Here is a 25,292-nt window from a genome sequence, read left to right as displayed (position 1 = left end):
CAAACGCGCTTCTGAAAGAATGGTCAAACACTCCTAAAACTTGTGGACAGCCTTCCCAGAAGAGTTGAAGCTGTTAAAGCTGCAAAGGGTGGGACAAATCAATATTGGACCCTACGGACTAAGACTGGGATGCCATTAAAGTTCATGTGCGTGTAGAGGCAGATGTCCCAATACTTTTGGCAATATAGTACATGTGGGGCACGTGAGGGGTTAGCGGTCAGCAGGAGCATGTCCACAAACATTTGGTCATCTGGTGTACTACAAAATCATTTACATCAATACCTTCTCTCACCCTCAGGATCTGACAACCTAATGTACATTCCACAGCTATATACACACAAGGCAGTGCCAGTTTAGTCAGATGACTTATTTCTGGGTTGAGGGTAGTAATGTACAATGATAGAGGGAGAACATACAACCTCCACGTTGAGTGTCCCTAGTAGGATTCAAGGACAAAGCTGCACAGTGAGGGCACCAATCAACTTAGTCAGTATGCCTGACACTACAGAAAGAACAAAGAACACACAAAAAACATAATTATGAGTCCTGAGAGGTAAAAATTTATTGAATTCTATCAGATCAGAATGAAGATATGGTCATACTTGCTCACACAAGAGACATTTCCCAAAGCCAGAAAGGTCAACTCTATTAAAAAAAAAATTATGCCAGGGAGGGATGAAAAATAAAGTACAGTAAAATGGTTTTCAAGCGGGGATTAAACAATGGCTTGTTTTATACAGGACTTTACAGGGCTGGTCAACACTGGAACACTTTACCAAAACTAAGTGAAACCAAAAACAAGTTTATGGTTTAACAAAAAAAAAATAAAAAATAAAAATGAAAGGATATCCGCCTATGATTCACAGCCGACTATCAGCCGACTATTCTTAGCCCATTAGTTTGTGCTTTGTGCCGCATCTCTCTCACTGATGATTTGTAATTGGATAGACGGAGTAACTTTAAATACTGATGCAGATAATTGACAGACTTTACAATATACTGACATTCTAAATGGAAACCTATGCTCAGGAAGTATGGAGGATGCCTTTGATGATTTCCTTCTGAAAATACTAGTTTCCTGAGTGTAGACTCAGACTTCCATTCTTTGAGTTACTAATCTTGAACAAGTATGTTGATCAGAATGCTGCTTCCAGGGCTGTCTTAGATGGTACTGAACCCAGAGAACTGATTTTTTTTTAAGTAAGATTATCCACTAACGGAACCTCCCAAGAATCTCCTATACTAACAGCCTCTTTGGCACGCTCAAATGGCTGGGGACTATTTAAAGATATATGTATTGATATATGTAAATGTATTTCTAAAAACCTGTAACTAGCGGGCAATTTATGTGTTTAAAGGGTAAGTTCACCTTTTGTAACATGTTACATTCATATTCAGGGTGTAACATGTGACATGTTACAAATGCATCGGAACCCCATACACCCCCAATCCCCTGTTGTGACAGCTAGCAGGGGATATTCTCCCACCACTCACTGTCACAATCTGAAAATAACGAGGATGTGTGGGGCTCTGCCTGACCAGCCACATCTTCCATTCACAGTGTTCTGTGAATGTGAAATCTACAAGTCCCGACAGCCACAAAGGCTGTTGGCTTGTAGTTCTCAATGAACTACCAGGGTGCCATTGAACGCTCTAGGTCAGGGGTGGGCAACTGTAGCCCTCCAGCTGTTGATGAGCTACAAGTCCCATCATGCCTCTGCCTTTGGGAGTCATGCTTGTAACTGTCCGTTTTGCAATGCCTCATGGGACTTGTAGTTCTACAACAGCTGGAGGGCCACAGTTGCCCACCCCTGCTCTAGGTAGTTCATTAAGCTGTCAGTGTAACTGCCTGCCCATATCGCAGGTACGCACAGACTGAGCACACAGACAGTCTGCAGGACAATGAGTGCAATGTGTTACAGGTCCAGAACAAAAAATATTAAATGCATATTTTTTTACCTTTAAAAAAAATAAATAAAAAACAAAAAGGAAGAACTTATCCTTTAACCAAATACCACTTTTAAATGTGATTCATTTTCCAGTTTTACAAACTTTAAAATTCTGGCAAGCTGAAAAATATTGCCTCCGTAAAAGGTGAAATTCAACAGAATATAGTATTCCCAATGTACTGCAGCTACGACACAAAGGTTTCTAGTTTAGTAAAAACCACATAAGATTTAAATCTGAACTCAGATATAAAGGGCACATTAATGTTGCTCTGAAATTATTAATGCAGCTGCTTAATTATTAATATGCCATTCCATTTTTTTTTTTTAATGGAAGTAGTTGAAGTACCTGAATTTGACCTGGTATCAGCCTGCTGCAGTCCCTGTACAGCAGGGCTGGAGTGTTAGAGGGGGAACCAGGGGCGGACTGACAACTCATGGGGCCCCCGGGCAACAGGGGATCATGGGGCCCCTGTGTCCTTGCCCACACTCAAAACACACCCAAAAAAGCCTATAAAAGCTACCAGGGGCATTTCATGGGCCCCCTACTGACCTCGGCAGTGCCCGAGTGCTTGAATGGTCAGTCCACCCCTGGGCGGAACACAGCACAGGCAGCCAATCAGATCATGTGCTGACAAGAGGTGAAAGGGTGTGAGATGAGCTCATAACTGCTTTACTTTTCCTTTTATTGTCCAGTTACAGGCTTGGGACAGGTCCATAACAGACTGGGCTAGGAGGAAGTGGCTTGAATGATGACAGAAATAAGAAGTACCATGGATTAAAAAAGGATTATTGCAGCAAAGCTACTTTTTATTGTCATTTAATGGGCTTTTTTATTTGATAAACTCCCGCTAAACATAACTGCAGTTTGATGCCGCCCTAAAATGACTTAGTTGTGTTACTGTGCTATAGCCTTGACTAATAATCACATTTTCCTCTTTTGTGTAGAATACATTTACAACAATGAGTAGATATGCAGGAGAATCCAGCTGACCAGTACCTACAGCTAAAAAACTAACACTGGGCTTTCACATCCTCCCTTCTATCTAGTACAAAAAGCAGCTTAACATTTTTAGAACACAGCACATTTTGGTACATAAAAGATCAACTCCAATACAAAATTTTTTTTTTTTTTTTTTTGTCATAACAGGGAAAGAGGGAAATCCTAAGTATATATTTCTCTGTTGGCAGAGAAAGTGAATGCATCTTAGATTTAACTCCTTGGTACCAACATCTCATTTCATGTCACATTTTAAAAAACAAACTCTCACCTATACTTCCCATTCCTCAGGACTTTAATGTGGTTGCACAGGCTCAAGATTTTATTTTTACCTTCATGCATTCTATGCATGAAGGTAAAAAAACGTGTGCAGCAACACCCCCAATACGTAACTGAACCCCATCTGGATTCAGCAATGTGCATAGAACTCTCTCTCCTCATTGGCTGAGACAGCAGTGGTAGCCATTGGCTTCCTCTACCGTCAATTACAGCCAGTGAGCCAATAAGGAGAGAGCAGGGGTGCGGGGCCGAGACACTGCTCAGTGTGTGAATGGACACATAGAGAAATGGCTCTGGAGCCCCCATAGCAAGCTGCCTGCCCTGGGGGGCATTTGGCAGGAAGGATGGGCCAGGAGCGCTGGCAGGCGAGAAGAAGAGGATCAGAGCTGCTCTGTGCAAAACCACTGCACAGGGCAAGTAAACAGAACATGTATTATTTTAAAACCAAAAAAATCTGGCTTTATTGTCACTTTAATTATACTACTTACATGTATAGGTAGTACAAAGGGAGCTGGAAAATAAACAAACTTTATTCTTTTTAAAAACAGCATAATTACAGCTTACAACAAAGAGCGCAGAGCATTTTTCTTAATACATCATTAAATAGGATACGTGTACTGTCATATGCTGCAATTATGCTGCCATTAAAGTTCTATCATTTTACAGAGAATAAAGTTTGTTTTACTTTTATATAACCTTTGTGGTACATACACATGTAGATAGTACCATTATGACATAACTAAAGTTTTTTCTTTTTTGTTTTTAATGCAAACACTCTGAAATTTCATGTAAAAACAGTGCATACAAGTGCAAAAACGATTGGGTTCATGTATTAATGCTGGAGCAGACAGAATCTGTGCATAACAACCAATCAGCTTCTCTCTTCAGCTTTGAAAATGAACAATAGAAGTTCAAAACTGGTTGTCATTCACAGCTGCCCCCAGATTCTGTCTGCTCCAGTCTTAGTAAATTCCCCTCTATGTATCTTCTGGCACCCAGCTACTATGCAGGAACAATGTGGACCTAAGATTCTCTGTGACCTCTTGGCTTCAGTTCTGCAAGTCCCAACATCATAGGCTTTCCATACCTCCCTCTTAGAAGGTCATTCTCTTATATTTGCAACTCCGCTAACTGAAAAAAAAAAGAAAAGAAAATGACATGCCAACGCATATGCACTAATACGTGTTCTGTGGTGTGAACCTACCCTAACCCTAGGTTCACACCTAAGCGTTTTCTGCAGTGTTTTGCAGAAACGCAGTAAAGTGTGCTTTTTGGAAAGGGTCAGGGACTTTTTTGAATGCAAACAGTTACAGACGTCAATGGAAACGCTGCAGAAAAGCATGTATTGCGTTTTTGACGCACTTTAAATCTGCCTAGCAACAAGAAAAATATTTTTTTTTTAAAATGAAAAAAAAAAAAAAAATACACCAAACCGCAAAACGCATCAAAACCACAAATGCAAAATGCAACACAAAAATGGCTCAAACGCAACCTGCATAGGTGTGAACCTAGCCTAAGTGTGTTCTCATTAGGAAAAAGAAGAAAGGTACTTTAGCTTTGCTTTAAACTCCTGGGCAATGGGAAGTATAGCGGAATGTTTCAAAAAGTGAGATATTGAAATGTCATAAAATCAACAGTAATAGATTTTGTGTCAATTCACTTGTGTATTAGTAGAAATATTTCCTTTCTTACAGTCTCCTCCTCACATCTATTGTGCTGAAAACAAACCTGAAGGAGTCAGAGGGGGGCCAGCCCCCTCTTCTACAAAAACCCAAACACCTTAACTAGTTTATTAATATGGAACTTAAACCTCATACCCTTTAAGCCATCTTAGTCTCTGTTTAGGTCTACAGTTGGCATGGTACTGCACATGGGCAGCTATGACACCGGTCATTGGAGGCCTTGAAAGTTTGGCTGAAAGCTCACACAAGCACACTGGTCACCGACTGCGTGCTTTAAATGTAATGCTTTGGGGGAAAAAAACATGAAGGTATGTATGGACTTTAATCAGAAAGCCCAACATGCTCATTAAAGAGCATGTCAGGGATGCACTATGTAATAAACGTGTACTTTTACAATAAAAAATGTTATACGATAAAATGTTACACAAGTAAGAAATTATATATCTAAGTTTATAAACTTAAAAAAGTGATCAAAACCCATCATAGTTCCCATTATAGTACAGTGTTAAAGGAGGGACACCGATCGCCCGTGCAAGGGAGTTTTGGTGGTGAAACAGTTCAATTATGACCCCTCACCTGAAATGTCCATGTACTGGGCCTCCAACATGCCAACAGCTACATCTGAAAGGATGAAGCTTGGTGATGCGTTGACACTTGAATGTACAAAAGATTTCCAGCAAAAATGGAAATCACTGGATTGTCTGGAACCCATCTGTACCTTAATGAACAGATTGACAAAAACTATAAAAAAAAACCCCACGACAGTACATATGTAGGGGTTTTCTGTAAAAACAATGTTTTTAGCTTTGAAATGAAGTTTTGAATTTTCTTGCTGTTGGTAACCGCTGAAGATATTGTCCCTCTTTGCTAGCAGATTAGAGGGGTAAAAAAAACAAAACAGCATTTCTTAGGTGTCCTAGAAATCATCTTAAACCTCCACAGGTGAATTTAAACTGTCAGGTACACAATGTGGGTTTACTAAAACTGCACGGTGCAAAATCTATTGCAGTTCTGCATAGAAACCAATCAGCTTCCAGGTGTTATTACCAAAGCTTAAAGTGTTAGTAAACCCAGGACCCTGCATTCACTATATCTGGTCTCCCAGGACCCCGCATTCACTATATCTGGTCTCCCAGGACCCGGCATTCACTATATCTGGTCTCCCCGGACCCTGCATTCACTATATCTGGTCTCCCAGGACCCCGCATTCACTATATCTGGTCTCCCCGGACCCCGCATTCACTATATCTGGTCTCCCCGGACCCCGCATTCACTATATCTGGTCTCCCAGGACCCCGCATTCACTATATCTGGTCTCCCCGGACCCCGCATTCACTATATCCGGTCTCCCCGGACCCCGCATTCACTATATCCGGTCTCCCAGGACCCCGCATTCACTATATCCGGTCTCCCAGGACCCCGCATTCACTATATCCGGTCTCCCCGGACCCCGCATTCACTATATCCGGTCTCCCAGGACCCCGCATTCACTATATCCGGTCTCCCCGGACCCCGCATTCACTATATCCGGTCTCCCCGGACCCCGCATTCACTATATCCGGTCTCCCCGGACCCCGCATTCACTATATCTGGTCTTCCACAGTACACAGAACATGGAAATGCAATTATTGTAGTAAATATAAACTGCTAAATACCTTTTCTCATCAGCAGTTAGAGCAGTCTTGTGACTTCTATCAGTGTCCAGCAGAGCACCGGTTACAGTTTGTAGGAGGAGTTTTCATTCTCCTGTAGGAGGATGCAGGACCCCTGACCCTCTGTCTGGACAGCACTGATTGGCCCTGTGCTGATCACATGCACTCTCCCAAGTAAAACAATTTTTTTAGCAATACCCACTGAAGAGCATGTGCAGCTTGCCCCAGAGCCTCTGTTCTATCAGGAGATATTTAGGAGACACTGGAAGAAGGGGAGGATCAGAGAAGACAGGATCAAACATCCTTTTTACACAATGCAGAGGATTAACCCCTTATGTTCCACATTGAGTATAACAAGCATGCTTTACTGCATATACAGACTGATTTTACTGTTGTGGGTTTAGGTAACACTTTAATTGAACAAGCTGAAGTTAGAAGCTGATTGGCTACCATACACAGCTGCACCAGATTGAGTGCTCCAGTTTTAGTAAATCCCCCCGACAGTATATTAAAGTGATGATCTGCAACCACTGCTTCTGTTTGACTCTTCAGGTGGGTCAAATACCCACTCCCCCAGCTGCATGCAGCAGGAGAACTGAAGTGTTGATTTGCTGCAGCGGCCAGGAAACCGAGAAGCAACAGCAGCATCTCAATATACAGGCCGGTGGAAAGGCATCATCTTTTTTCCAACTAGGTTTTTTTTTCAGCTTTGACCCTATAGTGACAGGATCACTTTAGGAGTTCATGGGTGGTTTGGCCCATCAGCATCAAATTCAGGCACCTGGGAGAAAGGTGCAGCCACCCAGCCCTACTAGAAGCAGCCAATCAAAATCTATAACAGGCTGAAATAAACAGCAGCAGGACAATGTACCAAGCGGTACTCACGTCTGGGATGTATGTCCTGAACACAGGAATTCTGCAGTGGATATATTAAAGGTATATTATAGTATTAGTGTGCATCCAACTGTAAGGTTATTGCTAATATCTATCTATCTCATACACACACGTATATAGAGGCCCTTTGTATATAAAACAGCCAATGTTTCAGTCTCAAAAGAAGAAGTAAAAAAAAAAAAAAAAAAAAAGCAAAACACAAAGTTAATCCAATTGTGACCAGCCCTTTACAAAATGAATACAGTCACTACATAGTTTACATTCAGTCATTCATCACACATGACATGCAAGAACAGAAACAAAATCAACCATTTAATTATTTTTTTTTTAAAAAAAGTGGCAGTGACATCACAGCGATGTACAAAATAAACAATTGAATCTGTAAAATGATTTTTAAAACAAACTCTGTATGATAGCTGCTCTATTTAGAATTTGTCAATGAAATCCGAAAAACAAAAAGGATAATGTAAGAGACTGTACTCCCCAGTAGGAAAATGTGTGTGAGCCACAGTAATGTCACATAATGAGCATTGTACTACAAACTCTAAATAAACAACACCATTGATATTTTGTTTATAGGCTTTTAATATAGGTTAGAAATGAGGGCAAAAGATTTTTTTTTTTTTTTTGTGGCTTCAAACAGTGTTTTTATTTGGCAGATTGCAATGTAAAGTGTACCTGTCTACGGTATGTACAGTTCCAGTAGCCATTTTATGTGCCAAATGTGACTTGTTTATGGACCCGTTTTACATCTATATGATCCATTTCAGTGGCCTAACACATGTCGCATTTGTTATCAATGCTGCACCTTGACAGACATGACCATTTTTTCCCCGCACCAAAAACATGCAGTATGTGTATTGTGATGTACTGCAGCGCACTGGCCTCTACTATATGGAGCAGTGGATTGCCATTCACAATGAATATCAACACATTGCAGCAGGACAGGCAGTAATGTATAGGTGTGAATGGGCCTTTACAGTGGTTCTAAAGGGTCAAGGTTTTTTACTTTAATGTATTCTATACATTAAGGTAAAAAAACATTCTGGGTGCAACACCCCCCATACTTCACTGAGCCCCATCTTGATCCAGAGATGTGCATAAAAGCAGCAGCTCTCCTGGATCTCTCCTCATTGACTCACACAGCAGCGGGAGCCTTTTCCGTGCTGTCAACCACAGCCAGTGAGCCAATGAGGAGCGAGCGGGGCCGAGCTGCGCTTGTGTGTGAATGGACACACAGAGCGCAGCTCAGGAGTGAGCCTGCTTGAGTGTCCCCATAGCAAGAGGCTTGCTAATGGTGGCACTCGGCAGGTGGGAGGAGGCAGGACCAGCGGCAGGAGACCCAAAAAGAAGAGGATCGCGGCTGCTCTGTGCAAAACCATTACAGAGAGCAGATAAGTATGACATGCTTGTTATTAAAAAAAAAATCCTTTAGAATCACTTATGTTTTGTTGGCTGAGGTAATTTTCCAATTCACTGTTACTAAGGAGTGATTTCAAAAGAATTAAGGCCTAAATGAACTTTTTCTTGTTAAATTTTTGGATTTTGGATAGAATGGAAGAAGTGTTTTAAACTTTACAGTTTTTTTTGCCTGTGACCATGCGAAGAAGATTTCCCCATATTTCCTGTCCAGGTGACATAGAGATGTAAAGATAAAGCCTCCTCAGCACAGCATTATTATAATTTTTTTACAGAGTGAGGATGAATTAAAACCTGTCAGGTTTTTGTTGTTTTGTGTGTCCCCATTCAGATTTCCCATTAAATGCTGTCCAAGTGATGGGTATCAGACAATAGGAAGCAAGGACAAATCTTTCTAATGAAGGCACAGACAGCAATTAATACCCCATTGGATTTCTAACCTTTCCTCACTCTATCCAAAACAAAAACAAAAAAAACGGACTTTCATTAAAAAAAAAAAAAACCCAATAAAAAAAAACAGTGTAAAGCTTTATACTCACGGTAACAATCTACACCCATGGGTAGCTGCGAAGCCATAACTGCAAACACTCAGGCCTGTCCTCCTCTTCTCCCACACATGTGAAAAATCCTCTTCATTTCTACCAAGAGGCCATTTATCAATGGGACACGATAGACTACCTCTTCATAGTAGAATGAATAGGATTTTCTCTGCACATGCACAGAAGTGAGGGATTGGCCAGAGTTTTCAAAAACAGTTGTGGACTTTCCATGGACCACACAAATGTGGACCTCAAAGGACTATAGATCAGCAAATATAAAACTTTGTTGGAAGGTGCAAAACAATAACAATATAAAATGTTTTCTATATTGTAAATATGTGCCTTGCCCATAAATGCCAAAAATGTGTTGACTGTTTTATTCCCACCCTCCCCGGCAGTACATACTCATCTATCCTTTACTCCCAACAACACTGCGCTTAGCAGCTGGAGGCAAAGACCTGTTATTTCGAGGTATGGAGGAGAATGCCACCTCATTTCCTACCTCTCATGTGACAGCAATAATGCTTGGTGATAGGTTCTTTTACACTTGGGAAATCCTTAGTTCCGTACAGTGACTTGGAGCTTACACGGGGATCCTTTTCTTAAATCCCAGAGCCTGAACAGCAAAGGAGCAAAGGGAAGTTATGTGCTGCTGGAAGACTAGGCATTAAAGTGAACCGGATTTAAGTGACCCATTTATTTTAACCAATTTGAATTGTAAAATAGTAAACTGTGAACTGCAGAGGAAAAGCAGACAATTAACAAATTTGAATCTCTTTAAATAGGCCTCTTAATGCAGCATGTGAAATAAACACTGGTGATCGAAGTCGAAAAGAATCGATTTTCCTTCAGATGTCATAATTCCAATATGGATATGGCCCACAAGATGGCTGCCAACACTGTAGATCGTTAAAAGGTACACTATAAAATGACACTAGATGGCGGTTTAATCTGGCACATTACACATCTCTTGTTGTGGAAAGTTATATTTTTAAATTTAGACGTAGATTGATGCAGCTTTGGTCCCAAGTGTTTCGATGCTGTACACCAATGCTTTATTCAGAAGCAAAATTTCAAAACACATATTAAAAAAAAATAGCAATAAATAGCTCAGTTTTGAAATCTGGAAGAAATTAGATATCCTATGTTATTCCTAATCAGTGCAAACAACAGCATGGCAAAAATAAAAAATAACTTTTTTTGTGCAATGCTTATAAGAATCATAAAAAAAAAGAAATTATATGGCCAGGGACACACTTTCCTAGTGCACAAATCCAAAGAACATTGTACAACATATAATTCATGTTTCAACTTATTTTCCCGATATAGGCAATTAAGTCCTTTGTTGTTTTTAATATATAGTCTTTGTAATTTCAATTAATTTACTGAAATGTAAGCTGGACCACTTGGAAACGGAAATGTAAACTCTTATTGTAACATTTATACACAGAAATGGCCATTCCTAAAGAAGACCCAATAGTGGCATTTCTTGCAGAGATTTCTTGTGTTATCAGATGGCTTGACTGAAAATCAGGATCATGGTGTGCGCATTAGGGACAAACCTCTGACATAAGTATGTTCCACAGCAGCCTTCCTTGCAGATTTTAATGTTATCAAAGTCGCTTCTTTCACATTTTCTCATCTAATATCATACAAACTACCAGGACTGGAGAATATGAATATATACACATATATATATATATATATACATATATATATATACACACACACACACACACACACACACACACATACATATACACACACATATACATACACACACCATATTTCGTAGCATTTTTTTAAATCACTGTTGCCATGAAAAAAAAAAAAAAAAGAAACTTTGCACTGCAAGAGGGTAATTCATTAAAACTGGAAAAAAAAGTGAAGTTGTCGTAAATTGCAACTAATCAGAATTGTTGTTTAATTAGTCCATAAAAATGAAATTTGTTTGTATTTTTACACAAAACATCTCCATTTTTATTTCCTTCAATTTTATTGAATTGTGTCTTCTCCCCCACTGATGCAAGGAGACACATAGCTTTAATGTCCCCATCCCATGTGGCTCCTGAAATCTGAAATTTTCATTCACAGCCACTCCTAATGTGTAGCTGGGAGACAGGGACAGTGTGACAGACAATACACGAGGGTTGATTTACTAAAGGCAAATAGTCTGTGCACTCTGCAAGTGCAGTTGCTCCAGAGCCAAGTAAATAAGCAGGCGTTTTGCCGACTTCTATCATCCAATCATGCACAAGCAAACATGCTTGCATTTTTTTTTTTTTTTTCCTTGCATGTGATTGGGTAATCCTTGTCACGTGAAGCTTTACCTCATTTACTAAGCTCTGGAGCAACTGCACTTGCAAAGTGCACAGTCTATTTGCCTTTAGTAAATCTACCCTAATGCTTGCCTTCTGTAAACTAAATTAAACAACTAATGTAAAATGAAGGCTAATAAAGGAATATTCCAAAAAGAACTTTACATGGTCCCATTTTCACACAAGATTTACACAACTTTCAGCCAGGATTTGCACATTTTTCCAAATGAATCCAGTTAGAACGTGTGTTAATACAACTCTGTCCCAAATTGTGTGGCAACATTTATAAACAGACCTGTTAGCCAAGGGTCTGGGTAATGTATTCTATTAAAAGAGACGGCTCTAATAGTTGCTTTGGCAAATGAAAGAACAATTAAAAATAACTTGCTATAAACTGCATAAAAAACTAAATTTTTAAATTCATAACATCAAATATTCTAAAAGACTCTGTAATAGGTAAAATCAGTGGCTAGATAGATTTAAACATAACGATGTGAAATCATTATAAGGGTTTCTGGAAGGCCTTATGTACACTGGAATGTTTCTTTTACCGGCAGCAGAAAAAAGTGAAATGTGGCAACAACGCAGAACCAAGGTAAGCGCTTGGACGTTCATTGGCCAGAGTACTTGTCATTGAAATGAATAGACACCAACGTTCTAATGCAGTTAGCGCTTAGGCACATTTACACACGCTTTTGCCACGTTCTGCATTTTTATGGCCAAAACGTTCCTCTCCTGAACATGATTCTTCTGCGCTCAAGAAAGGGATGTTTAACTGCCCCTAAATGTTTCTGCTGCTAAACTCTGATGAAAGCTATGTGTGCATATACACAAGGGTTGATTTACTAAAAGCAAATAGTCTGTGCACTGTATGTGCAGATGCATGAAGGGAAGCTCTGCTGATTTCTATTATCCAATCATGTGCAAGCAAAAATGCAGTTTTTTATTTTTCTTGCATGTGATTGGGTATTCTTTTCAAAGTGAAGCTTTACCTCATTTACTAAGCTCTGGAGCAACTTCACTTGCAGCACACAGTATGTTTGCCTTTAGTAAATCAACCCCACTGGCTTCTATTGAGTTAAGTTCAGGTGCTTTGGCAAAAAAACGCCAAAATCTCCTAAACTCACATTTGGGAACAGCAGTGTACAGGAGGCTTTAATGGGCAAATATGCAGCATGATTTCAGATGCATTCAGGTTGCTTTTGACATGAGTTTGCAGGTCCATTCCCACTATTGTGGTCCGTTACCTTTAAAAGAGAAGTTTGGGAATCAAAAAATAAACAGTCCCACTCACCTAGATGGCTGCTGCAGCACTGATTCCCGCTGCAGCTGACCCCCACCACCACAAATAATGAGAACTGAGCGATCAAACACTGCTGATCACTCGGTTCTTGGTCTTCAGTGAGCAAAGAGCCTGTGACTGTACGTCACCGACTCTCTGTTCTGCCCCTCCAGAATTTGCCATGGAGCACTAGGCTGTGATGAGGGCACAGCAGGCGGTGCAGGGCATTTGGGTAGATCCTGACTGTGAAGCAGCCTTTAGGCCACTGTCGACTGAAAACGGGTCATAGGAGTGCAGAGCTAAGTGTACTCCTGTGATCTATAGAAGTAGGGCCAAAAGATCTTTGGCCCTACTTCTCCTCTAATATGCCTTGTGTTAAAACAGCCCATTCCTTTGTATATTATGCCTAAGGAACCAAAAAGGTTCATGTAGCATTTCTGGCAGCACATTGCACCACGCATTACTACAATGCAGATCCATCGCCAAGGTGCACTGGAATGCCATTCAGAATGAATGGCAGAGCAATAATGCAGGTAGTATGTTTTGCATTAATGAACGTCACTGCAACACAATAGGGTGCATGTGCCTTGGGACTTTTCTTAGATCATTCAAGTAATACCCCAATGCTTCTGACCTCCTTTGGGCCTGCAATTGACCACCTTCTGAGCTGCATTTAGCAGACTTGCATTCCCACTGGCTTGAATAGCTATAAAAGCATTTCTGATTCAAAAGCCCGAAGCATACATGCCCTAACAAAGATGTAAGGAGTTATTATAAAGTAAACCTGTCACTAGTTTAAAGCTTTGTTTCTACTCTGATTATTTAAGTACGGGAACCTATCAGACGTTACACCAAAGAACACCCTAGGTGCCCAGAAACTCAGATCTCTCAATTATGAAAATATGATCTTCATTTACTGAAGCTAAAACTCAGGCAACCTTTATATTCAGTAACTACGATAGGTAGTCTTCCTGACCAACACTGACTCAAAGGGGTAAGAACAAGCTCTAAGGCCAATAATTACGCACACAAAATTATCCCCAGATTTCCTGAACTAGTTATAGTTGAAATTTAAACCAAATCTCAGTACTTTCTTTGTAATTATTTCATGCAGTAATTTTAAGTATATTCACTGATTTTCTCCTTTTTTATCACATTAGGCTCAATTCCCCAATCTTTAATGCCTATTTGCTGAGTGGCTCTACTTTCAGCTTCTTCACTTGTGCTGCAAGATCAAATTAATTCCAGTTAGTTTTCTCTACACTAGATCTCCAATAGTTTGTGGACACCTGACCATCACACCTACTATATGGTCAAAAGTTTGATGATCCTGAACATCAAAAGTGTGGTGGACATCCTTCCAAATTATTACCATGACCTATACAGATATAGTTTGATGAGTTTGGTTTAATGTCAAATAGCCTGCACAGAGCCCTGACCTCAACCCTACTGATCACATTTAGGAAGAATTAATAAAGCCAATTCTTTTCATACCTGACTTCACAACACACATTCTCTAGCTTAATTCAAAGTTTTGTGAAAAACAAAGCAGAAGAACGGAGACGGTTATAACTGCAGAGGAGAAATGTCCAACAAGCTCATATAGAAAATGGGGTGAACGATTGTCCGATTTTCCTCAATATGTCACAAGTCAAACCCGAGGATGGTACGAAAATTTTTTTTGTTTTGTTTTTTTTCAATGTAGAAATGTTGTAGCGTAGATCATTGCTGTTTATTGTTTCTGATCATGCGCAGTCTTTCATATCCAATTTTTCTCATATGAAAATAGTACACATTAAATAAAAATTATTCGTTCTGTTCACGTACAAGAAAAATTTTGGAGTTTGTCCCTTTGGAAATTTTTCTTTGGAAAGTCTGATTTGGATGTCGAAAGTTGTATACACACTGTCTGAAAATCGAACGATCGTTCCTTGTATGGAATTATTCTTCCACTTTTCTCAAAGTGTCTGCCCCATTTTAGGGTCAGGCGGCCATAAATTCTTGGCTATATAGTGTGTGAAGGGCCCTGAATCTAAGCCTTTACAAATGCTAGCACAGAGGTCTGTGGCTGCAGTCCCATCCCCTCTCTACAAACCACTTGCAGCCTCACCCACATACAGTGAAAAAAAAGAATACAGTTGTACAACTCAGAACAAATTAAGGCTGCATTACCACACAGGAGCACTGTGATCTTGGCTGCATTAGATTATACAGAACTCAGACTAAAGTAAATTTAATGGAGTTAATGGCTCATTTTACTCATCTTGGGTTGCATTTCAACTTACAGCTAACAAAACCTATTATAGAAGGGCAACAGTTATAATTATTAGATCTCCGCAGATACAACATTGAAATGTCACCTATTCATATCTGTAGGAGATTACTATGAAGAAGTCAAGCAGGGCTGTATCTTAGGGCAGCAGACCTAATTCCTTTGTGCAATCTACTGGATGGGACCAGCAGTTATGTGCTGAGCAACAAAAGGAACCAATGTAACAATATATGGCTAACAAACAGATTTTTTTTAATGAAATACATTATAAACATTGCGTCTACAGTATTAAAAAGGAACCCCTACTAAAATTATCCAAAATTAGCTCATACAGGGCCCAGCCATCATTTAGGAAACAGTATAACTGCCCTGCTAAATGAAACAAACAGTGTGTGTTTCCATGCATGCATTCCATATTTAATCTCATCTAGTCAGCATATCATTGGTGAGTCGTTGGCTCTCAGCATTCCTGCAGATTATCCTGATTCTTCTTCATAGGAATGTGATATGCCCATAACATAAATCTGCCTTACTTTTATTGCAACATGACAGAGTGAGCCTCTAATGTGTACCTCATCTGCTCTCCCACTGGTAGTAAGCGAGGGAGATGCCCCTGCCGGGAGAACACAGTGATTACTGCTAGCGGTTATAATAGCCGCTAGCAATAGTCACATGTAAAATGCAACAACTTGGGTACATTCAGCCTGCCCATACATGGTTCGAAAGTCTGCGGAACAGGCCAAGATTCAAACAGTCTATGGTCGGTTTTAGGAATTTTTTTTTAGTTGCATGGTACTTCCATCTGAATGGAAATCCCCATTCTAACAGTACTGAAAATACTTCAGCAGTCAAGCAGACTTAAAGTAGGTAGAATTAAGTTCACAATATCAAATTGTGTTTAGGATGTTTGACTACTATCCTGTAAACTGCAGTCAACACAAATCAATGTTCTTATCTGTTGGTTAAATGACATCAGCAGTGTATGCAGCATCAATAGAGCAATGCTTAGAGATTTGCCATGCTGAAGGGTGAAGGCTACAGTATAAAGGCCTCCTATGCAGAAAGCTAAAATAAACCTTCATGCAATACCCAGCTACATCTTTTTCCCCATAGTCAAACCTTTTTTGCCATGATATTGTGATGATCTGCTTCCATATATGTCAATTTAAAATTCTCACATCATATCCAGCTCCTCATAGTCCATTCATTGGCAGTTACTGAACATCTATTCTGAAGGATTTGCCTTTTTTATAACAAATTAGTAGAAACCCTAGTTACTCCTTTACATAGTGGTGAATTAAAGCCAAATGAAACCTTCAGTTTAAATTACATATACTCCAGCAATATCAAAATAAAAAAAGCTTTCAATGTCTTATAGTTTTTTTTTTCTAAAGCAGTCACAGCTGAGGTAGAAAATGATATCCCCCTGCCAGCAGCTGCAGAGAAGGACCCTTGCTCTCTGTTGGTAATTGTGATTTCATTGTAGAGTTCCAACACAACCCAAGCTGAGTCAGAGCTCTTCAATAAGCGGGGAGCATGAGCTTTGCTGACTGCAGGTCGGACCTCTGTAATGAGACCACGGGTCCTTCTCTGCAGTTTCATTTAAAAAAAAGTGGTTATCTTGTAACCTAGCTATAGAAGTGTGCTCTGTTACTGCATTATGGCAAATTCAAAAGGGTGCTTCTGGTGCTGTGCATGTGAAATGCGGCATTTTTGCTTTAACAAATGGATTAAATAGTAATGCATTGGATTCATCAACATGCTGTCACATGGGCATTCCTGAAGCTCTTCTATAAAAGATGCAGCAATCTAAGTTGTTACAATGATACAGAGGCACTGTACAATATTTCCATACAGAAATGCCCTTGGCCTTGTCACATGGAGCATTTAATAAGCCACAACACTACTTCCAGGGAACCCTACATTGTTGGACAAGGTGCTAAAAACACCCGTTGGACAATACGCCCAGAATATGTTTTTTTTTTTTTTTTTTAAATATTTGCTACAATTTATTTTTCATTCACAACGGACTCTGACATCTCTACGTAAGGAATGCCATCCAAACCAAAAAGATACCCATCAAAATGTCAACACAAAGAAGAAGAGAAACCAAGACAGTAATAGAATATTCCCTTCAGTAATTAATATGTGTCTATCAGGACACTACATGAATAATCTTTTCCCTTTTGTCTCCCCTGCACAGATATGTGTTATGCACAACAGTAACACAATCTGAATGGCTTTTGCATTCTGTTCATCAGAGACTTTTGTCCATTAAGCTTTTGAAATAAATTTCCTTTCTTTCCCCCCAGTGTAGGATTTTCCCTATTTTTTAATCCAAGTTGTCTCTTGAAATGAAAGCCAATTCCTCATTGATAACTATTTCCATGGTGCACTGGGTAAATGGCCTCTTGATGCTCTGTACCTCTCAACTTAAGTTGGCCATAGACAGTTCAAAACTTGGCCGGTTCTGCAGGGGCCGACGGAGATATGAACCATGAATGGGCAGGCTGAGTATAACCGAGTTTCTTGATCAATCAACTTGGGTACAACCAGCCTCTCAGATTTTAAAGGCGATTACAGCTAGCAGCTATTATAGTGAAAAGCAAAGAAAGACCGGTTGGGCTGCACTCAAATTGATCCACTTTATTAGGCATACATACAACCAAATGACAGACAGTGGAGATGCAGTGGGGGAGAAGCACATAGACGAGTTTCACGCTAAAAGAAGCCGGCTTTAGACACACTAAAACCGGACTTTCTTGCTTTTCACTGTGCAGCACACAAGCTGGGCTGGCATCCATTAGAGGAGTAGTGCCTGGAAATTTTGAGCCTTCTAACCTGAAGCAGCGGTAATATATGTGTAGCAGCTATTATACCTGCTAGTTGTAGTCACTGTGTTCTTCTGGTGGGGATAGCTCCCCACGCCAGGAGAACACAATGGCTTCGCTGGAGGGATTCCCCCATTAACACTATGTTGATAGGGGAATCAAGTGATTTTCATTCCTGGAACCCATGGCTGCAGGAAAGAAAATAGTTCTGTCTATGGCCGGCTTTAGACAACAAAAAAGGAAAAGATAGGAAAAGGCAGGAGTTCTCAGAATATCACCATAGAAGCTGTTGTTGAGGCACACCTATTTTTGAGACAAATTACTGCAGTAATGTTTCCAGCAGGGTGAAGAAAACCTTGAAAAAATATGCTCACCATTATACCCCGACCTGCTGTTCTCTTTCAATTAATTTTTTTTTTAAATGTAGGATGGACGACTGGATTATTTATAATATGTACAATATATACTGGAATGGGATCTATTATTCAGAGTACTTTAGATGAAGACTTTTTTATATAGTGCAATATCTAAAGTTGAAACGTGAAGTTCCTGGCAAACAAACTTAAAATTCATGTAAGTAAACAGTTTTACCTGCTCAAAATTCTGCTATTTTGTCCAGTCCAACCTCTGGGACACTACATAACCAGGACAGAGACACCAACAGTCATAGTTGTAGCCTGGTGTAACTTTCCATAGCCAGATCCATAAAGACATGGTTTGTTGAGTTTGGTGTGGAAGAACACAAATGGCCTGACCAGAGTCTTGACCTCAACTCTAATGAACACCTTTTGGGATGAACTGGAATGCTAACTGCAAGTTCCTATCCAATGTGAAAGATCAGATCCTGACCTTCCAAATGATCTTTTGGCTGAACGGGCACAATTTCCTGCAGACACTCCAAAACCTTGTGGAAAGCCCTCCTAGAACAGTGGAGGATGTTCTAGTCACAATGGGCACACGGCTCTATATCAGTGCTCATAGTTGTGAAATAGGAGGTCCAGCAAATGCATATAGGCGTGACGTTCAGGTGTCCACAAACGTCTGGCCATATAATGTATTTTACCAAATGAAAAATTGGCAGAGACTGTATCTACAAAATTATATTTTTTAGGTGAGAAAAATTCTACAGTGGTGAACATTAACAAAAACATTTTAACAGATTACAGTTTCCCTTCAATACTGCCCAGGTACACACATACTTACAGCCTTGCAGGCCCAGCAAGTGAGTCGTTAGATTTGGTGGCCATTTTGTATGTCCACCAATGGAGATTTTGATAGCGTGGAATACATATCTGAGTAACTTTTAGTGGTATTCCTTCAGCTGTTCTTCTGAAGACAAAAAACATCAGGCGATTCGAGCTAAGAATTTGGACTTTGCAATGCCCTAAATGAGAAGTGCTCAACATAGCTAAAAATCAAGATGACACATAGGCCAAGGGCCTTGCAACCGATTAGAAAAGATCGAGAGAGACAATAAAGGACGCATATGGTGCGAGTCAAGCCCTGAATTAGGAAAACAATAAACTTCCCAATCTTGTCCCCTGCTTGTCAAATGTACGCAGCCAAACAACAGAATGACACTAACGCAATGAGACAGGGCAGTTGAGGGACATCATCAGATGTGGGTTCTAGCAGTATTAGCACTTAACAGTCCACAGAAATTTTACTACATTGGAAAAAAGTGCAATTAAAAGGAAAAAAAAACACTATATTGATATAAAATTCACATACGAAATGGTGCATTTTAACACAGAAAAAAAATGAAATCTAACAGGTAAGTAGACACTGCTCCTCAACAGGGGAAAGACAAGTAAATTAGGTGCATTGTGGTAAACATAAAACGGCCGTTTTAATCTTCTCCAAGTTGGACACAATTCTGTGATGCCAAGATGGACAGAGAGAGAGAGAAAGAACAGGACAGGAGCAGGGACACCTATTGTATGCAATCTCACCAGATTTTCTTTTTTTTTTAATCACAACGCCTACCTTGGGCGTTTTAGCCAATGCGCAATGTATGTCATAGTCTTGTATAAATTGCTTAGGGATCGGCAATTTGGCGCTGGTTGCTACGACTTAAGCCAACCCGCTTAAATTTCTTCTTTCTGTAGGTTTTCACTGCCTTGTATAAATGAGTCAACAGTTTCAGGCCTCACCTTCATTTGCTTAACAGATTCAGACAGACTTCTGCCCACTTGCTGAAGACACGTTAGCAGGTCATCGACATTGAGCCGTACTATCACGCCAGTTTAAAACTGCCCCAGTCCGGGCTTAAAATGCAAACAAAAAAAAAACAAAACAAAAAAAGTAATATATAAAAAAAAAATATAGAAGTCAGCGATTTTGTTGACTGTGGTGTTTTCACATTCACACAGATAACATGGTGCTCTTTTGTTAGAGCTTGCAATTTCCTACGTCTGAGTCCTCAGGTCCCACTGAGCTTTTTAAAATAGGCAATGATAAAAATAGCGAAGAATGCAGTACCACATGTACCCTGACAAAAAGGCGAACGACTGTACAAGGAAGAGCCAGACATTGCTTAGGGTCATTTCCCTTGACACGGCTTTCTTCTGTCCCTGCAGGGGAGGAAAAGCACCTGGAAGAAAGGAGAAACAAAACTGAAGGGCAATGTAGCTAGAGTCTGGTATACCACCTTTAACCTAAAATGGCTGACAGACGGGAAAGTACATCATATCAATGAGCACAAAGTGTGAGGTATTACTATTTGTTATAATTGAAATAAATATATTTTAGACCCCCCCCCCCCCCCGTTTTTCTGCATCCAAAATGCACAGAAAGTAGGTTATATGGTTGTCAATGTCATAGTTCACGTCAGTGCTTGCAGTTCCAGTGCGTTCTGGTTGCAGAAAAAAAAAATAGAACATACTGCATTTTTTCTGCAAAGAACTGCACTGGAAAGCGGTAAAATGCATACAAAATACAACAGAAACGCGCTGGAATGTACGTTCCTACTTAAATTGAAGAAAAAGAGGGGAAAAATTAACCAGAATGCATAAATAATGCACCAGAACGCGCGTGCAGAAACTCATCCAGAACGTATCTGGACTGCGTATCTATAGTGTGAACTGGCCCTTAATGATGAAACCTCATTTTAAGACAGCATAAAACTTACAAATTCTATGATTCTGATGACGTTACTGCTATCTGTCCCCAGTGCAGTTAGAAATGGGCTCTGTGTCACACTGACTTGTCTTCAAAGCGGAACCTCACTCTCTCAGTCTACATTGACTATTTTAAATCCTTATGATGTTGGCATTAGTAAATAGATAGGAAAGTATATTTCCTTGCTTTAACTTTTTTAAAACATTTCTTCAGTCACGTCCTGATTTCCGTGCATAAACAAATGATGTAATATATCCCGAGAGTCTTCAGAAGGGGAGGAGGGTGGGAGGTGCTTTCTCAGCTAAGCACACCCTCCTGCTGGCATGCCTGAACTAAAGGCAGATGGATTCCAGGAAGTAAATGCTACATTAATCATCTGCCCTTACTCAACATGGCCACGGCCACAAATGTTTTTCAAAGTGAATTTCCAGCAAAATAAAGCATGGAGACAATGGATGGATGGGAGAGTTTGCTTTGAATATTAAAAAACAATTAAATTGCATTTTTGGTTTGTGGCGCTCAGATGCAGTGTAGTCTTGCTTTAACAATTTACCTCCCAACACAGAGCCCACCCTTCCACCTATATACAAGAAAAGCTTTGATAAACGTAGGAATGTTAGTACTTTTTCTTTTACACTATGATCAGATTAATGTAAACATACGTATTATTTTGATTAGTTTTTAATACTTTTCTTATCCTGATCCAAGTCAATGGATACGGCGCTCAGAGGAAACGTTTACGGGAATCAAAGATTTATTTAAGACTAAACAGTCTATATGTTGGGTTTATCTGTAATTGGTTTTCTTACAGCAGTTATTCAGAGAATATGTACCTACCAATCCAACAAACAGATAACCACTAGAGGAAGCACTGTAAAACTGTAATATAGGTGTAAAATATACGACACAGGAAAGTAAGGATTTTTGACTTCCTGTAAAAATCCATTCCTTTGAAAAAATTTTTACCATGTGCTTATATGCTGCCACCTTCAGGTGATAACATGGGCAAAGTGCTAGGGACAGCCCACATAACAGTTTCTTTTCCCAACAATCCTCAGTTTTGTGCTAGTGTTCCTTGGTGATGGATGACCTCTGTCTACGAAGAGCCAATTTTTGGTTAATGAGTCTGGTTTTGATTAGACAATTGAAGACTTTGGTCATGGAGCAATCCCTTCTCCTTCTGGTTGCATTGAAAGGTTAGCAGTTTCCAGATCAATTGACCCTCGTGAAATCAGAACCCACCACATGGAAGAATAAGGGGCCAGCCCGTAATGTTTCCTCCAGCACTGGACTCTTTGTTTGGTGCTCACCCTTGGTACAGCAGTTCAGCCCGGTGTAGTTAGCTGCAGAGTGCTCTACAGGTCCAGGCCAGTGGCGATTCAAATCCTGCTCATTTCAGTCCCTGAAGGCCCTCCTCATGGACGAGGTGGTGTGTTCTTCTGAAGTGGGCAAAGCAGAAAATTTCCACCTAGTGGCATAGCCTCTGGGAAGGTACCTGTACCCTGGTGTGGTGAGTCCAGGGCTTTGCCCTGTCCCCTTTGGGGTCCCCCCAACCCTCTTGCACCCAACCCCCAGCTGCTGCTCTACTCCAGTTTTTAGTTCAGGTCTCTGCATCAGCCTTCACTGGTTTATCCAGCAGCCTCAGTCATGGGACTGTACCCCATGGCTGTACCCCTTCTGCTCCACAGCAATTATGGTTGGGAATACCACACAGCGATCCCCTCCCCTTCATGGTGGACATAGTTCAGATTTAAATAAGCCTGTGTCCTATACAATTAAGGCAAGTGGTCTGCATTTTGGGGATTCATCCCTGGGCGCATACTGCCTTAAATGTTAGTACCACTCGGAAAACTGTCCAGCCAAAGCAGCTTCTCAGATTTCAGAGATCTCAGTTTTACAGGCTGTCAGAAACGGGGCTGGATGACGCGCCTATGCCTTCTGCCAGCAAGAAAACCCAGGGATCTCATGCACTGGGGCTAAATGCCCAGCACAAGGCCTAAGATGTAGACTCTACAAAAATGACTTAAAATGAGTATTTGATGAAAACAGTTATAGAATATAGAACCAGACTTCCTGGTAATTCCTTTTCAATGAATCCTCTATGACAACGCTAAGGTTTAGGGTGTTGTCAAGGAGGATGCTATGGAACTCTATAAGCTTATACATGACATTTGCATTTGACATAATTGACCTAATTTCAGGTTTATCAATCCTCTAATTAAAAATAAATAAACCGAACATCTCTATACCTGTTTCATAATAGTGTGACAATAGCTCTTCTTTTTCAGCAAAACGCTGATATAACCAATCTGTTAATGCTTCTGTTTCCATGGGAACCTCTTTGATGGGATAGATTCTGTTTGAAGGAAAAATAACAGATCAGGGAAAATGAGCAGTGCATTTACTTTTTCATATCAACATTTTAGTAAAAAGTCAAACACCAGACTACTTAGTCTCTGTATATCTCCAGCAGTCTTATACACATCATCACTATAAAGGAAAAAAACTTAAAGGAAAGCTACTCTGAAAAAAATATGTCAGATGCCACTGCTGATCTTATAGAAATGCTTACTACCTGGCTGTCTCACCTTTCAACACTTCCTGGAGCACCAACCCAGAACAAATATGAACAAATGAAGCCAGACCTGCAAATCAGCTTACTTTTTTGGAGTCAGGGACTCATCATATTGACGGTCTAGAATCAACATGAGCGAGACAGCTAGCATTTTTGGCTGGGATCAGCAAAAGCAGCCCATTTATATAATTTAGCATATATTTCTTTTAATTGTGGTCATGCAGGACACTCCCATGAATTGGAAAGTATCTTTCTGAGTGTGACATGAAATAAAATATCCACCTGTTGTCTGCAGCAATGCTTCTGATGTTAGCAGTAAGTAGCATTTTCAGAAGGAAAGGTTAGCATTGGCAATTTTATATATATATATATATATATATATATATATATATATATATATATATATTTATTACACACGCACACTGCTCAGCATAAATAAGTACACCCCTAATATTTTAATCAGTATCTCATTGAACACAAGAACAATTTTTATAGAACATTTGTTTAGTTATATGAAGGTAAGGTTAATAATATAATTTAGATTACAAAATCTTCAGTTTTACTTAAGTTAGTTGTTGCGAAAATGAATACACCCCACAACAAAAACTACTCAATTTAGTATTTTGTATGACCTCCATGATTTGTAAGGAGAGCACCAAGTCTTCTAGGCATGGAATGAACAAGTTGACAACATACTGCAACATCGATCTTTTTCCATTCTTCCAGAACAACCTCTTTTAGAACCTGGATGCTGGATGGACTCTTCAGAATTCCCCACAGGTGTTTGATTGTGTTCAGATCAGGAGACATACTTAGCCACTGAATCACTTTCACCCTGTTCTTCTTCAGAAATGCTACAGTGGTCCTTAGATGTGTGTTTTGTCATGTAGGAAAAGTGCATGACGACCGAGGACATGGAGTGATGGTAGCATCTTCTCTTTCAACATAGAGTGAATTCTGTGAATTCATGATACCATCAATAAAATGCAGCTCCCCGACACCAGCATGGGCCCTGGCAAATTCTAGGTGGGCTTTTTTTGTGCATGGGCTTTATGAGAGGCTTCCTTTGTGGATGACACCTATGCATGACCATTCCTCTGCAGTGTACGCTGTATTGTGTCACATAAAAAAAAAAAAAAAAAATCACCCCAGTTTGGCTTTCTACTTCTTTAGCTAACTGCAGTGAATGCGCATGGTGATTTTCTTCAACCCTTCTCATCAGAAGACACTCCTGTTGAGGTGCTTTCTTTTAAGGACGGTCTGGACGTCTCTGTGAGATGGTTGCAGATCCATCTTTGTTACATTTTTGTATCACTTTTGCTACAGTATTCTCACTGATAAATAAAGCTTTACTGATCTTCTTGTAGCCTTCACCTTTTGTGTACAGAAATTATTTTCTTTCTCAAGCCTTGTGACATTTCTCTTCCATTTGGTGCCATTGCTGACAGGATGAAGTGGGAAGGGTTTTCTTTTTAAGTAATGT

The 25,292-nt window shown here is 40.0% G+C and overlaps 1 protein-coding gene across 1 annotated transcript in view; it reads right to left on the bottom strand.

The window, feature by feature from the left end:
- Positions 1-7,752: 7,752 nt before the first annotated feature.
- Positions 7,753-25,292, bottom strand: part of LPGAT1 (lysophosphatidylglycerol acyltransferase 1) — a 161,342-nt gene continuing 143,802 nt past the window's right edge. Inside the window, exons 7-8 of the mRNA XM_089677797.1 lie at positions 23,484-23,590; positions 7,753-20,707 (exon numbers count right to left, since the gene is read on the bottom strand). Of these exons, the coding sequence (XP_089533923.1) occupies positions 20,556-20,707; positions 23,484-23,590 (259 nt within the window). The 3' untranslated portion in view covers positions 7,753-20,555. The remainder of the gene's footprint in view (positions 20,708-23,483; positions 23,591-25,292) is intronic.

The sequence above is a fragment of the Staurois parvus genome, unplaced genomic scaffold (genome assembly GCF_062004578.1).
Source record: "Staurois parvus isolate SC_StPar_1 unplaced genomic scaffold, SC_StPar_1.0 ptg000192l, whole genome shotgun sequence".
NCBI classification, from domain to species: domain Eukaryota; kingdom Metazoa; phylum Chordata; class Amphibia; order Anura; family Ranidae; genus Staurois; species Staurois parvus.
This window is presented reverse-complemented; position numbering and strand designations above follow the sequence as displayed.